The 12,165-nt window shown below is 46.3% G+C and overlaps 1 protein-coding gene across 9 annotated transcripts in view; it reads left to right on the top strand.

Annotated features, from left to right (window-relative positions):
- Positions 1-12,165, top strand: part of EYA3 (EYA transcriptional coactivator and phosphatase 3) — a 2,553,793-nt gene that overhangs the window by 2,470,870 nt on the left and 70,758 nt on the right. For all 9 annotated transcript variants that reach the window (XM_069623074.1, XM_069623072.1, XM_069623073.1 and 6 more), the window contains one exon: positions 11,022-11,122. In XM_069623074.1, the coding sequence (XP_069479175.1) occupies positions 11,022-11,122 (101 nt within the window). The remainder of the gene's footprint in view (positions 1-11,021; positions 11,123-12,165) is intronic.

Consider the following 12,165-nt stretch of genomic DNA (forward strand, 5'->3'; position numbering starts at 1 on the left):
GTTCAGTTTTCCAGGAAGGAAGGATTGCTGTTCTAGGGTGACTGTTTCTTCGTTCCTACGTGCCGGCTTCAACGTTGGGTTTTATCTTGGGGGCATGATACCAAGATCGCTGGTCACAAGGGCATAGCTGCTACTACAGAATTGCTGCAGTGCTCCTTTTGGTGGCCTACCCTCAGACAAGATGTCAAGGAGTATGTTCGATCTTTCCCTGTGTGTGCCGAAGGGAAATACAGCACGGCCAAACCCATCAGGCTTCTGGAACAAGGTACACTTCCTGTACAGCCTTGGAGTCATATTTCGACTGACTCTGTGGTAGACTTGCCACCCTCACAGGGATACATGGCAATCATGGTTACGGTAGATTGTTTTAGCAAGGCTGCCCACTTTACACCCTTCGAAGGGGTTCTCTCTCCGCAGGAGATGGCACATGTTTTCGTCAAGGGAATAGTTTGCTTACATGGTCTTCCTGTGTCTGTAATTTCTGATCGGGGTACTCCGTAAACATCATTGTTTTGGAAGACATTGTGTTGGCTCCTTGGAATTGACAGTCTTATCATCTGGGCATCCAAAATCTAATGGGCAGACTGAACGTCTAAACTAAAGAATGGAACAATACGTTAGTGCTTTTCCAGCACAAAGCAAGATAACTGGGTGCAGTTACTTCCTACTACAGAGTTTGCATAAAATAATACCTACCATACTGGCCATCCGGATGAGTCCTTTTTTTGTATCTATGGTAGGCATCCTCTAGCTTTCCTCACTACCGGATTTACATCTTCACCCTTACCTGCAGTTGACACTTTATTGGACAAGATAGCATCTGCACATAAGGACGCCTATAAGAACCTTGAAGAAAGCAAGTACCGATACAAGAGACAAGCCGATATTCATAGAAAAGCAGTACCCGGATGGCAGCTGGGTTCGCAGGTCTGGTTATCTACCAAGTACCTTCCCAGATGGGTGCGCCCTTCCAAATTTTCTCCACGTTATAGCGGACCTTTTTCAATCACGGTTAAGATCAACTCAGTAGCCTTCAGGTTAAGACTACGTCAGTTTCTTTGACGGATTCATCTGGTGTTCCATTCTTCATTGTATCGGACATACATCCCTGACGAACACTCTAGGAAAAGGATGTGTTCTGACATTACCCATAATCCCACAACTACGGAATATGTAATCTCCAGAATATGTGATTCGAGATATCAGAAAGGACGCATACAATACTTGGTACAATGGAAGGGATATCCCTCTTCTGAGAACTTCTGGGAACCTGTTTCTCACATAACAGCACCTCAACTCCTGTCATTTTCATTGGTTGCAGCCTGGGAAACCTGGCATAGCAGTGTATAGAAGGGGCATACTGTCATAACCTCCCCGTCTTGGAGGTTATGGCATACATCGAAACGCCAACGTTCTTCACGTTCTTCACGCAAGGTGAATGAGCAGTCTAGTTTTCCACCAAAACGGCTGCATGCAGTAACTACAAACAACGCGTACTCGGACAGAGCCACACGTTGCAACCCTGCTGCTTTCTCTTTGGTGTAAGATGCTGTGATTTTCCTTTTCTAAATTGTTATCCTTCCTCTGCATTGCGCATCTACTCTTCTCTATGCCCGCTGCCCTGGGGTCATTCCTGCTGCTTCTGTCCTTCTGCTTCCTCCCCGTCTGCTGTCTTGCTATCTGCTCTCTGACTCCTAAGCCTTTTCTACATACCTGCTCAGCTACTAAGGAACGTCGACGTGAGATTTGTCTGCCTTTTTGGATTTTTCCACATATCGGCCGTTTCTGGGAAGGAGGCCACTCTTCCGAACTGTTCCCACCTAGCAGGACATAGTGGCTATCTCCTGGAACAGACCGTATCGCTGAGAAAATACGCCCTTCCAGAAGAAGGACCACTACTCTCACACTAGAAGGATCAGCTAGCTCATATTCCTCCTACTCAGGTGAGAGTGAAAGGGGCATTCTTGAGACCTTTAGAGACCATCAGCATTCTTATGATTGGTTCCTGACCTATGCTCAATTGTAGAACCAAACCCTTGGAGGCTAATGGACCATCTGGGCAGTTTAGGATCTCCCCCATTCATTTGCATTAACCATCTCAAGGGTTTGTGGTCTGAATAAGGAAAGTAGATCCATACAAGTCTAGCCTAGACGTCTTCAACCAACATACAATGGCAAAACATTCTCGTTTGGTTACCCACCTTGTTTCTCAGTCCTTCGGTTTCCTACTGATGTAGCAAATATGGTGTTCCTGGCCAAGCTCATCCAGTCGACTCAAGACTGCCCCTATCCATGTGTTAGATGCATCTGTCTGCACATTAAAGGTTTGGGTATAATCGGGAGCTTTCAGTACTGGAGCTTTACATAGGGCATCTTTCAGCCTTTTGAATGCCTTGGCACACTCTTCATTCCATCTCACTTTCTTGGGGTACTTGGGTGAAGAGATGACATTCAGTGGAGAAGCCATGGACCCATAGTTCTCTATAAAATGTTGGTAATACCCTGTGAGCCTTAAGAAGGCTCTCACTTGGGTCTGAGTAGTAGGGGTGGCCCAGTCCTGTACAGCTTGTACTTTACCAGGCAAGGGCCTAATCTCACCCCTTCCTACCTCATGTCCAAGGTAGACCACCTTACTCTGACCAATTTGACACTTACATGCCTTTATGGTCAGATGGTTCTGTCCTATAGCCTGCAACACTTGTCCAAAGTGATGAAGATGTTCTTCCCAAGTGGGGCTGAACACTGCAATGTCATCTAAGTATGCCATGCAGAGAAGTCCTCGAACCCTTTCAGAACATGCTGGCGCATTCCTTAGTCCAAAGGGCATGCCCTTGAATAATTGGTACAAGTCTCTTCAGGTGTAGAAAATGCATGTTATTCCCCTTGGCATGGTCTGTCAGAACTATTTGCCAATAGCCTGAAGTTAGATCAGATGTGCTGAGGAACTTGGCAGCTCCGAGTTTATCCACAGCTCATCTATCCTAGACAAAGGATGGGCAGCCGTCTTGGTGACTGCATTCAGAGCCCTATGCAGAACCTTAACATCTTTGGTAGCTGCCTTTGGCACCAGTACAACAGAACTAGCCCAGGGACTTGTAGAGGCTACAGTAACCCCAAGGCCAAGCATTTTGTGGACGACCTCCTTTATATGATTCCTTACATGATCAGACATTCGGTAGTACCTGCTTTTGACAGTGAGACTCACCAGTGAGTTTATTATGCTGGCCCTAAGGGGTCAAGTCTGCTGTCAGAACAAAACAAAGGCAAACTGAGTTAACAGAGATGTGCACTTCTCTTGCTGCTGCTGCAGTGTCAGATCAGAAGATAGTTATACTCCTTCTATGGTTCCCTCTGAAGGGTGTCCCCTGAGGAGATCAGGGAGAGGTTCACTCACCACCTCCTCTTGGTCAGAGGCTAGAAACAAAGCTCCTTGTTCTGGTCTGGAGACATAAGCCCTTAACCATTGTGAAGACCCTACAGGCCTCCTTGGGGTTGCCCAAGTCCACTAAATAATTGGCCTCTCCAAGTTTGCTTACAACTTTGAAGGGACCTATCCATTTGTCTCGCAAGACTCTGTCTTGTGGGGACCATAACAAGAACTGGCTGGTCTGGAGGTAAAATCCACCATGTTCGTGTTTTGGTCGTGCCAATGCTTAACCAGGGCTTGAACAGCCTTCTGATTTTCAGAAGCTTCAGTCATCAACTGCACCATCCTCTTCCTGAGGCCCAGTACATAGTCAGTTACACGAACTGGCTTTAAGGATGGCACACTCTCAAATCCTTCTCTGATCAGAGCCCAAGTGCCTCTGACAGGATGACCATAGAGAAGATCAAAGGGGCTGAAACCCACTCCAGCTTGAGGCACCTCTTTTTAAGCAAAGAGCAAGCACGGCAGTAGAAGGTCCGAGCCTCTTCTCAGGGGTTCTTCTAAGGCACCTATCATGCTATTCATTGTGCAGTTGAACTTCTCTACCAGCCTGGTTTGAGGGAGGGAAGCAGTTGAGAACTTGTAAGTAATTCCACTGTGTTTCCTCATGGCCTGCATGTAGTGGGACATACAACGTGACCCCCTGTCAGAGACTACTTCCCGAGGAAAACCTAACCTGGTAAAAATACTAATTAGGGCCTTATCCACTGCCTGAGCAGTAACAGCCCTCATAAGGTATGGCCTCAGGGTGCCTATTCGCATGATCTACTACAACCAGTGTAAACCGGTTGCCTGAGGAGGTTGGAGGGTCTAGTGGAACAATGTTGTAAATCCCCACCCTCTCAAAAGGAACTTCCATGACTGGGAGGGGCACCACGGGTGCCTCATTCTCAGTACACTTTTACCAGAGAGCTTGCAAGTGTGGCAGCTTCTACGCTGCTTGTCCACATCTGCACCCATCTTGGGCCAGTAAAAGTACAATGAGAGCCTCTCTTTGGTCTCCTTGAAACTCAAGTGACCAGCCAGAGGGATCTCATGTGCTGTTGCTGAAGCCTTTGTCTTATCTCCTGGGGTACTGCCAGTCTCCTGAGGTGCCCTGGAGTAGACTCTGTAGGCTTCCCGTAGAGGAGTACATCCTCCCTTGCTTCCCTAGTTCTTGCCCTTCCAGCTGAGAAGCTGGTGCAGACCTTCTAGAGATGGAGACTCGTTGTCCTCTGCTGAAATTTGCCGTAGAGGTTCCACCTGCTCCAAGTAAAGTCTGCAGCTCAGGATGGTCTATAATATCCAGATATTCCAAGCAGGGAATGATCTCCTCCAGGTCTGTTTCACCTGTGTCTTATTCATCAGGTGTTTCGCCAACCATCACTTCAGCTGGAGGTAGGGTTGCTGGGGTGACCTTGGACTTTCCTCTGGGAGAAGTCCTTTTCTTTAGAGAAGGTTTGGACTTGAGGTTCTTTTTCTTTCCTGAGACTCTGGATCTCTCATTAGTCTCTTTCTTCTTGTGGGAAGTTCAAGGTTGGCCTTCCTGTTGATTAGAGATACTGGATTGCTCCTTGATCTCAAACAGAGCCTCAAAAAGGCTGCCTCTCTGGCCAATGTGGTCAGCGCCCTTTTCTTCTTACTGGGAGGCCTTGTACTGGAGACAATTCCTAGAGTCTTCAGATCCTTACCCAACATCACCCTTCCAGGCACTTCAGATTGCACACTAACTGGAATTCTAACAGTCATGGTATTAAACTGAATGAGGGCTGGCAATGTGGTGACCATTTGTATAGGGCCTCCAGCAAGCTTGGTGGGACCTTTGGATGCCTTAGCTGCATCCCCAGGTTTGAAATAACTTCCATCCGCCACAGTGATGCTGGCCCCAGTGTTTCTAATGGCAGCAGTCTCCTGTCCATCAAGAAATACACTGTGCTTATAATATTATTTTGTGTTGTCAGGGATGGTATTAAAAAATCAATATTTTGCTGTTCCCACAGAACCAAGGACTGTTATACTGAGCATCGCGCTGGTACTGTGTACCTGTTCGCCAAAGCTCTTGCTTGGATCTTGAAGCCAGGTGGCCAGCAGAGGTGTTGAGGAGTTGATGTGGCGCAGGAAACCAACCCCACCCCGATACTAGCTCTCGGATGGGGGTCAGTGCTGAATCGGCTTCCATCAACACAGGATGGCACGTCCCCGATTTACGTGGTGTCGCAACTGTACAAGCGCTGACCGGGAAGGCCTTGGTGAATGCAGTTGGTTAAAGGAGGTTGCGCAGGCAAATGGTCACTGTCACTAGATAAGTGCAGGATGAAGTCGATGAAACCCTGCCAGAGGGACTCCACAGAACACACAGGCTGGCAGATCAGGCAGGAGGAGAGGGCCCAAGGCAGATAGGCAGACTGACAAGGAAGGGTGGAGGGGAAACCCCCAAGGCAGACATGTCAGAGGACAGACAGGGAGGGTCCAGAAGGGGCAAGGAAGGACCAAGTAGCGGCAAGAGTTGGCCGGCAGGAAGCAAGAAACGAGGCAAGGCAAGGAACAATGAGCACAAGGAGCGTTGCCAACAGGTAACAGACTAACCGGAAACTGCATTGATACGCGCTGAATCAACCAGCTCGGCTTCTGATATAGTGGAATGGGTTGAAAGGGAGGCTTGGCAGGCAAGCAGGAACATCTGTGTTGCCTTCAGGACTGTGCATGCGCAGAACGATGAACACTGCTGTCCGTGCATGCGCACTGCCGAAACGATGGCGGTGCCCTGACGAACGGAAGCATAGGAGCTCAAGAGGAGCCCTCATTTTAGCATACAGGTTGCAAGTTGAGGTCAACTCCCAATTGAAGACAACGGCACTCCCAAAGCAAAGGAGCACTGAAAGTGACCTAAGGGAAGTGTAACCCAAGCCCCACAGTACCTGAACTGAAGAGTGAAGTTGAAAATGTAGCTGGTCGCCTTCTGGATGCAACAATGAAGACCACGATTCCTGCACCTTGGTCATGGTGATGAAAGTTGGGGGGCCTTATGTGGGCTTCTGCAGCAGCATTTGGTTGAAGGGGTCGGGCAACAAAGGATTCGGCACACTTCAGCTGCTCTTTGTGGTTGTGGTGCATTTTTCTTAGCACCAAGAAGAAACTAATATCGCTGGTTAGATTCTCATCAATTACTCAGTCCTAATCTCTTGTGAGTGGACTTTTGTTGAAGTATTCCTGCCTCTGGAGGTCCACATGGATGCCTGCAAAGTTTCAGCGAAATTCGATGTTTGCAAGTCTATGGACTCGCAAATGGTCCGGGTACCCCGGGTGTTGGTGTTCTGCAGCCCAGGAAAGTCACAGGACATCAGGGGATTGCCCAAATTGAAGGAGGTCCAGAGGCTAGTTGGTCCCACCATCCTAAGTGCGGAATTAGTCCCTGGTGGAGCTTCCCTGTCGAGATGAAAATGGGTTAAGCACAGCGGGTGGCTTCACCTGTACTTCCCCGGTTGTTGATGGTGCTGCTGGTGACTTAAGCTCTTATTCTGGTTCGGATTCCTTGTTCCAGTGGTTGTCTCTGCCTTTAGTCCAAAAATCCCCTCCTTATTTGCTGGAACCCAATCATTCGCCGTGAATCACCTGGGGGTTGGCTGTCCTGCAGGACAGCCAGCCGCCCAGTTAGAACTGGTTTTAACCAGGCACATCTACAAACAAAGGACAGTGAAGCTTTGGGACCCTCCCTCATTTCCTGCCTTGTGAGACGCACTGGGACCTGGGCGGGCTTCACCATTGAAGCAAAACTCACAAAGGATCCAATCCTACACTAAATGATAGGAGAGGCCAGAAGGGACTGACAAATGAAAAACAGTGAAAAAAGACTGGCCATTTTGAGAGAATGGTCACTTAGGGGTGCTATACGGCAGCTAAGAAATCAGCCTGCTAGTAACCTGCACAAAAGGTAGAAAAAATATCCACTGCCACCAGCCATTTAAGTTTGTTAGTGTAACAAAGAGTTACATGAGCACTGGGAAAAGAAGTTACAATGTAGCCCCTCAGCACCACACATAAGAAGGTGTGTGCTGGACCAACAAAGGAAAGGGTAAGTAAGATAAATTATCTTTCTACTCTTGGGAACTGTAGCTCACACAAGAAAATGTATTTAAACATAGAGAAGTTCAAGGGACTACCCAGTGACACTGCACAGAGGGTGCTGGGTGTCACAAAGTCAAAAACAGATGCCTGCATTAACATTTGGAGATAAGCACACTCCACAAAATCAGTACAAAATAAAAACCCTGTCAGAGAAAAAGAATTAGTGAGTGGTGAAAAGTTTCACTCACTCAGGAGATTTAAGTATAACAAAGTCCAGCAAACGTGCTGGGGGTCTCTCAGGTTAAAGGGAATTGCCACAGAAACTGAAAATTCTCCCCAACATAGGTCTGTAGGAGGAACAAAACAGTGGGTTTTCCCCTCCTTTGGAATAACAGAACTTGAGGCCTCAGCAAAGAATGGAGTGGCTCAATGTTCAACCACAATCAAATTGAACACCGCCTGTAACATTTGAACTAGTCATCTTTATAAAATGACACTGCAAACTGGTCTCCCCAGAGCTTCTCCGTGAATTTAAAGAAGTCCAAAATGACACTAGTCCAAATGCTCCAGTTCATCGGAGCAGTGCTAGCCACCCAGGTTGGGAAAGACTTCACTCCTGAACAGAGAGACATCGGCTTGACACAAATGGTCGACTTACTCCGGAACCATGCCACTCTACCAGCGGCGTCCTTCCTCCGCCTCTTGGGTCTCTTGGCATGCTGCACTTTTCTAGTACCAAGAGGCCAGGCTGCGCATGAGATCCCTGCAGTGGCTCCTGAGGAGTCAGTGGTCGCAGCACCTCTGTGCTCTTTCGGATCTCCTCGGGGTGTCTGCATCGGTGGTCAACAACCTCTCCAGGTGGGCGGACTGCAGCAGTCTCCGGGCGGGGAAACACTTCTGACCTACTTGGCCTCAGACCCGAGGGGTCACGGATGCATCTCTGAAGGGTTGGGGGACTCACTGCAAGGATTTGCAGGAGAGCGGTCTTTGGTCAGAAACAGAAGCCAGGTGACACATAAACAAGCTGGAATTAGGAGCCATCAGGCTTGCCCTGTAGGCATTTGCGCTGTCTCTGCAGGGGAAGCATGTCCTCATTCTGACGGACAACACAGTCTTAGTGCACTATCTCAATTTTGGACTAGTAAAGTCAATGGTGACTTTTCATGCTGACTACTGTCTCCCCTTTCCTGGGAGACAGTAGTCAGTCCCAGAGTATGGAGTCTATGTTTAGAGGACACTATGACACCCCTGTTACTGCACTGAGGGTGCTGTGTAACACACATGCAAAACAGATGATACCCTATGGAGTAAAATACCCCATAGCCCATAAGCACACAGAAATTCAAAGACATACCTCAAATCATGCCTAAGAGTGGGAGGAAGAGAGTCTCACTCTCAGCAGGAGAAAAAAACAAACCCCAAAAAATCCAGCAAAGCTGCTGGGGGCCTCACTAGGTTTGGAAAATTGGCCTTATATTCGCTTCTTGGCTCAGTGGTTTGGATTTTCGTGCTTCTCACTCTGCATTTGCGGAATGGCTGGGTGAGACTTTCATAAAATGAGGAATCTATGGGAAGAATGTCTCCATTTGAAAAGCAAGTTACCTTTGGTAATTTTCTTTTTGATAGATATGAGATTTCCTCCCACATATTCATCACCGCCTTTTTCTCATATCCAGCTAATTAAATCCTCTAATTGTAATTTCTGCAATTATCTTAAAATATTATGTGATGAATCCAATGGAGTCATCACGGATTCACCGGGGTGACCACCTCCCATGTGGCCAGGGGACAGCAGCCGCTACCAGATCCTGACCTTCCGAGTGGTTATATGAGCGAGGATCACATGGGAGAAGACAACTACCAGGGAGATGTTTTTACTTCATTGGATAAGATGCAATTTTCCATGATGAAGACCCTCTAATATCGAGTTCTTAATGGCCTACTGTCACTCACCTTTGACCTAAACACCCACAACTCACACAACACCTTTTTGGTTCTGTTGTGCCTTTATGTGAAATCCCTAAGAAAAACCATTTGAGTTAAAAGTCCAATGTCATCCATGGATTCCAACTCCCATAACCACTCGAGGGTAGTGGGAGGAGGAGGAGGAGGAGGAGGAGGAGGAGGAGGAAAAGGGAGTTTGTGAAAAGTGATAGGAGCTCGAAGTGCGGGGAAAAGTTTGACCAAATATTACCATATACGGATGTAACAAGCACCTCACAGTGTATGCTATTGTGGTATAACCAAAGAACTCAAACGCATAAGAAGTCCTGCCAGGTGAGTATACCAGGGCTGAAATTGTATAAATATTCCAGGCGATCTGCAAAGTTAAAAGAAATTCTACAGACAGACAGACTGTTAAAGAATGTATTGCTTAAACAAGAACTTTGTGAGTCCAGTGAAGAAACAAAGGAACTGTTAGCACAAAAAGAGAAATTTGTGTGATCTTATTTAAGAATCCCGGGGAAGGGTACCACCCTCTGGATCCAAGGGTCTTTACCTTGGAGAACATTTTCATTGGAGTCATTCTTATACTTTTGCCAACATCAAGTTAAAGACATTTCCTTGCACCTGTTGTTTTGTTCATAGTGTGAGGTTCAGGATAGGACGTTTCGGACACATTCTGCTTTTCAATTACTGACATCCCCATACAGACAGATGCTTAATTTTTGGTTTCTCGGGAGGGCAGTTCCTCTTTAGAATAGGGCAGAGAGCATTTCCCCAACCCATTATTATTTAATAAATGTCTTTAATCAAAAACATGACAAACTTTGTGTCCGGCTCTCATTTCTGACCCCTCACAATTATTTGAGAGTTACAGTTCTGATGATCAAGGCAAAACTGAGGCAAATGACTCTGGCAGAATCGAGTCTATGAATGGATGACATCACATCCGGCACTACACTACACTGCACCTAGAAATTGTGAGGAAGCCAACCTCTGAAACATATGAGGCCACCTGGTGCCTGAGAAAACTTTCTTGAACAGATTGTGCCTGATGAGGATTTCATGAAATGAGTAATCAGTGGAAGGAATCATTGTATCTCTCAGAAAGAACATACCATTGAATTGTAAAGCTGCTGGTGGGGTTATGGTGTGATGTGCATCACGTTTGTAAAATAAACCTGTAATATTTCTCATCAGTATATTGTACAGAACAAGCTTTTTTTTGTTTTGTTAGGTGTTACTAGGAGTAGAACTAGGAGGGAGATGACTTGTGAGGAGGGGGGGGACACACAACTTGTGAGCTTTTGGTTTTTAGGCCTCTGTTGTTTGCCCATGTCCATGCTAATCCCCATGGCCATTCCAACCAAATACCTCCCCCCTCCTCGCCCATGGCATAACCCCCTGGATCAAGTTCGTACATCACACTTTTGGCCTGCCAATGTTTTTTCTATGTCTGCTGGGATCAAATGGCTTAATCGCAGCTGGAAATGAGCTGCTGGTCTAATAAAAATGTTTTCAGCAAGGGTATCTTGATTGACATCTGGCAGCTAACAAACGTAATATCAAGGAGCCAGTTTGAGAGGTTATCCCTCTTGTTTTCCAGGTAAAGAAAGCTGCTTTGAACGGATTGTTACCAGATTTGGAAAGAAAGTTACCTATGTTGTTATAGGAGATGGCCGGGATGAAGAAATTGCAGCTAAACAGGTAACAAACCTTCTTTCCAGTGTTCCTTATTGCCTGATAGTTGGTGTATTTTTCAGCAATGCAAAGAGTATGTATGTAAAAATATGCAAGTATTACAATACTCCTTGTATAACCCTATACCAAATCCTTCTTTCATGCAGTATGGAAAGAGAGAGAGACACATTACAATGCTCAGCACAAAAGCTATTTGTAAGCCTGGTGTCACAGATGACTCAAAGAACACTCCAACTCCCAGAGAGTGTCCAAGGGTGTTTATTTTAATTTTGAGTAGAGTGCCATGGCCACCCCTCTCTCTCGTCTAAAGGTACAGACCCAGGTGTCTTTACTCCACAATTTAGTATGCACTAAATGTTTCGCCCTACTGTCTAGGTATCTGCCTTAGGGTTGGAGGGAAAACCTAAAGGCCAATATCCTACCTGGACATTCTCTGTCTGGGACTTACTAGTCTGACCCCACACTATGAATGTTGTTAGTTGACTAATAAAGGGTGTGCCTTTCAGAAACTTTCCTATTAAGCACACAGATGCCTCTCCCTCTGATGTTCTCCTCTCACTACTCGCCTGCGCCAAATTCCACTCACCTTCCCTCTTTCTACTCCCTACATCTTTATCCTCATTCCCTCTGATGTCTCTCACTCCTACCACTTGCCTTCACCCTTCGATGTTACGTCTCCCTACTACTACTGCCTCTTCTGCACTACTCCGCTGTATACTACTACATGAAAGGGATATGTATTTCTTTAATATGCTTACAGCCAAAATCGGCCTTGTATATACACATCAGATATCCGAACACTTAACAGGTTACATCAATGAATTCTACATAAATCCAAATAAATCGCATCCATAGAAATTACATGGGGGAAAAGTCATCTTCCAACTGAAATTAAATTCCCAACGAAGTTCCTGTAAAATGTCCATACATAAAATATAACATTTCTCCATATGGTACATAAAATTGACATAATTTCTATCAAGTAAAAATGGCAATAAAATTGTTGGTTCATAAAAGTGCATCCTATTGCCATAGGCTTTCATAATCTT

Source organism: Ambystoma mexicanum, chromosome 11, assembly GCF_040938575.1.
Source record: "Ambystoma mexicanum isolate Mex_15411 chromosome 11, UKY_AmexF1_1, whole genome shotgun sequence".
Classification (NCBI taxonomy): domain Eukaryota; kingdom Metazoa; phylum Chordata; class Amphibia; order Caudata; family Ambystomatidae; genus Ambystoma; species Ambystoma mexicanum.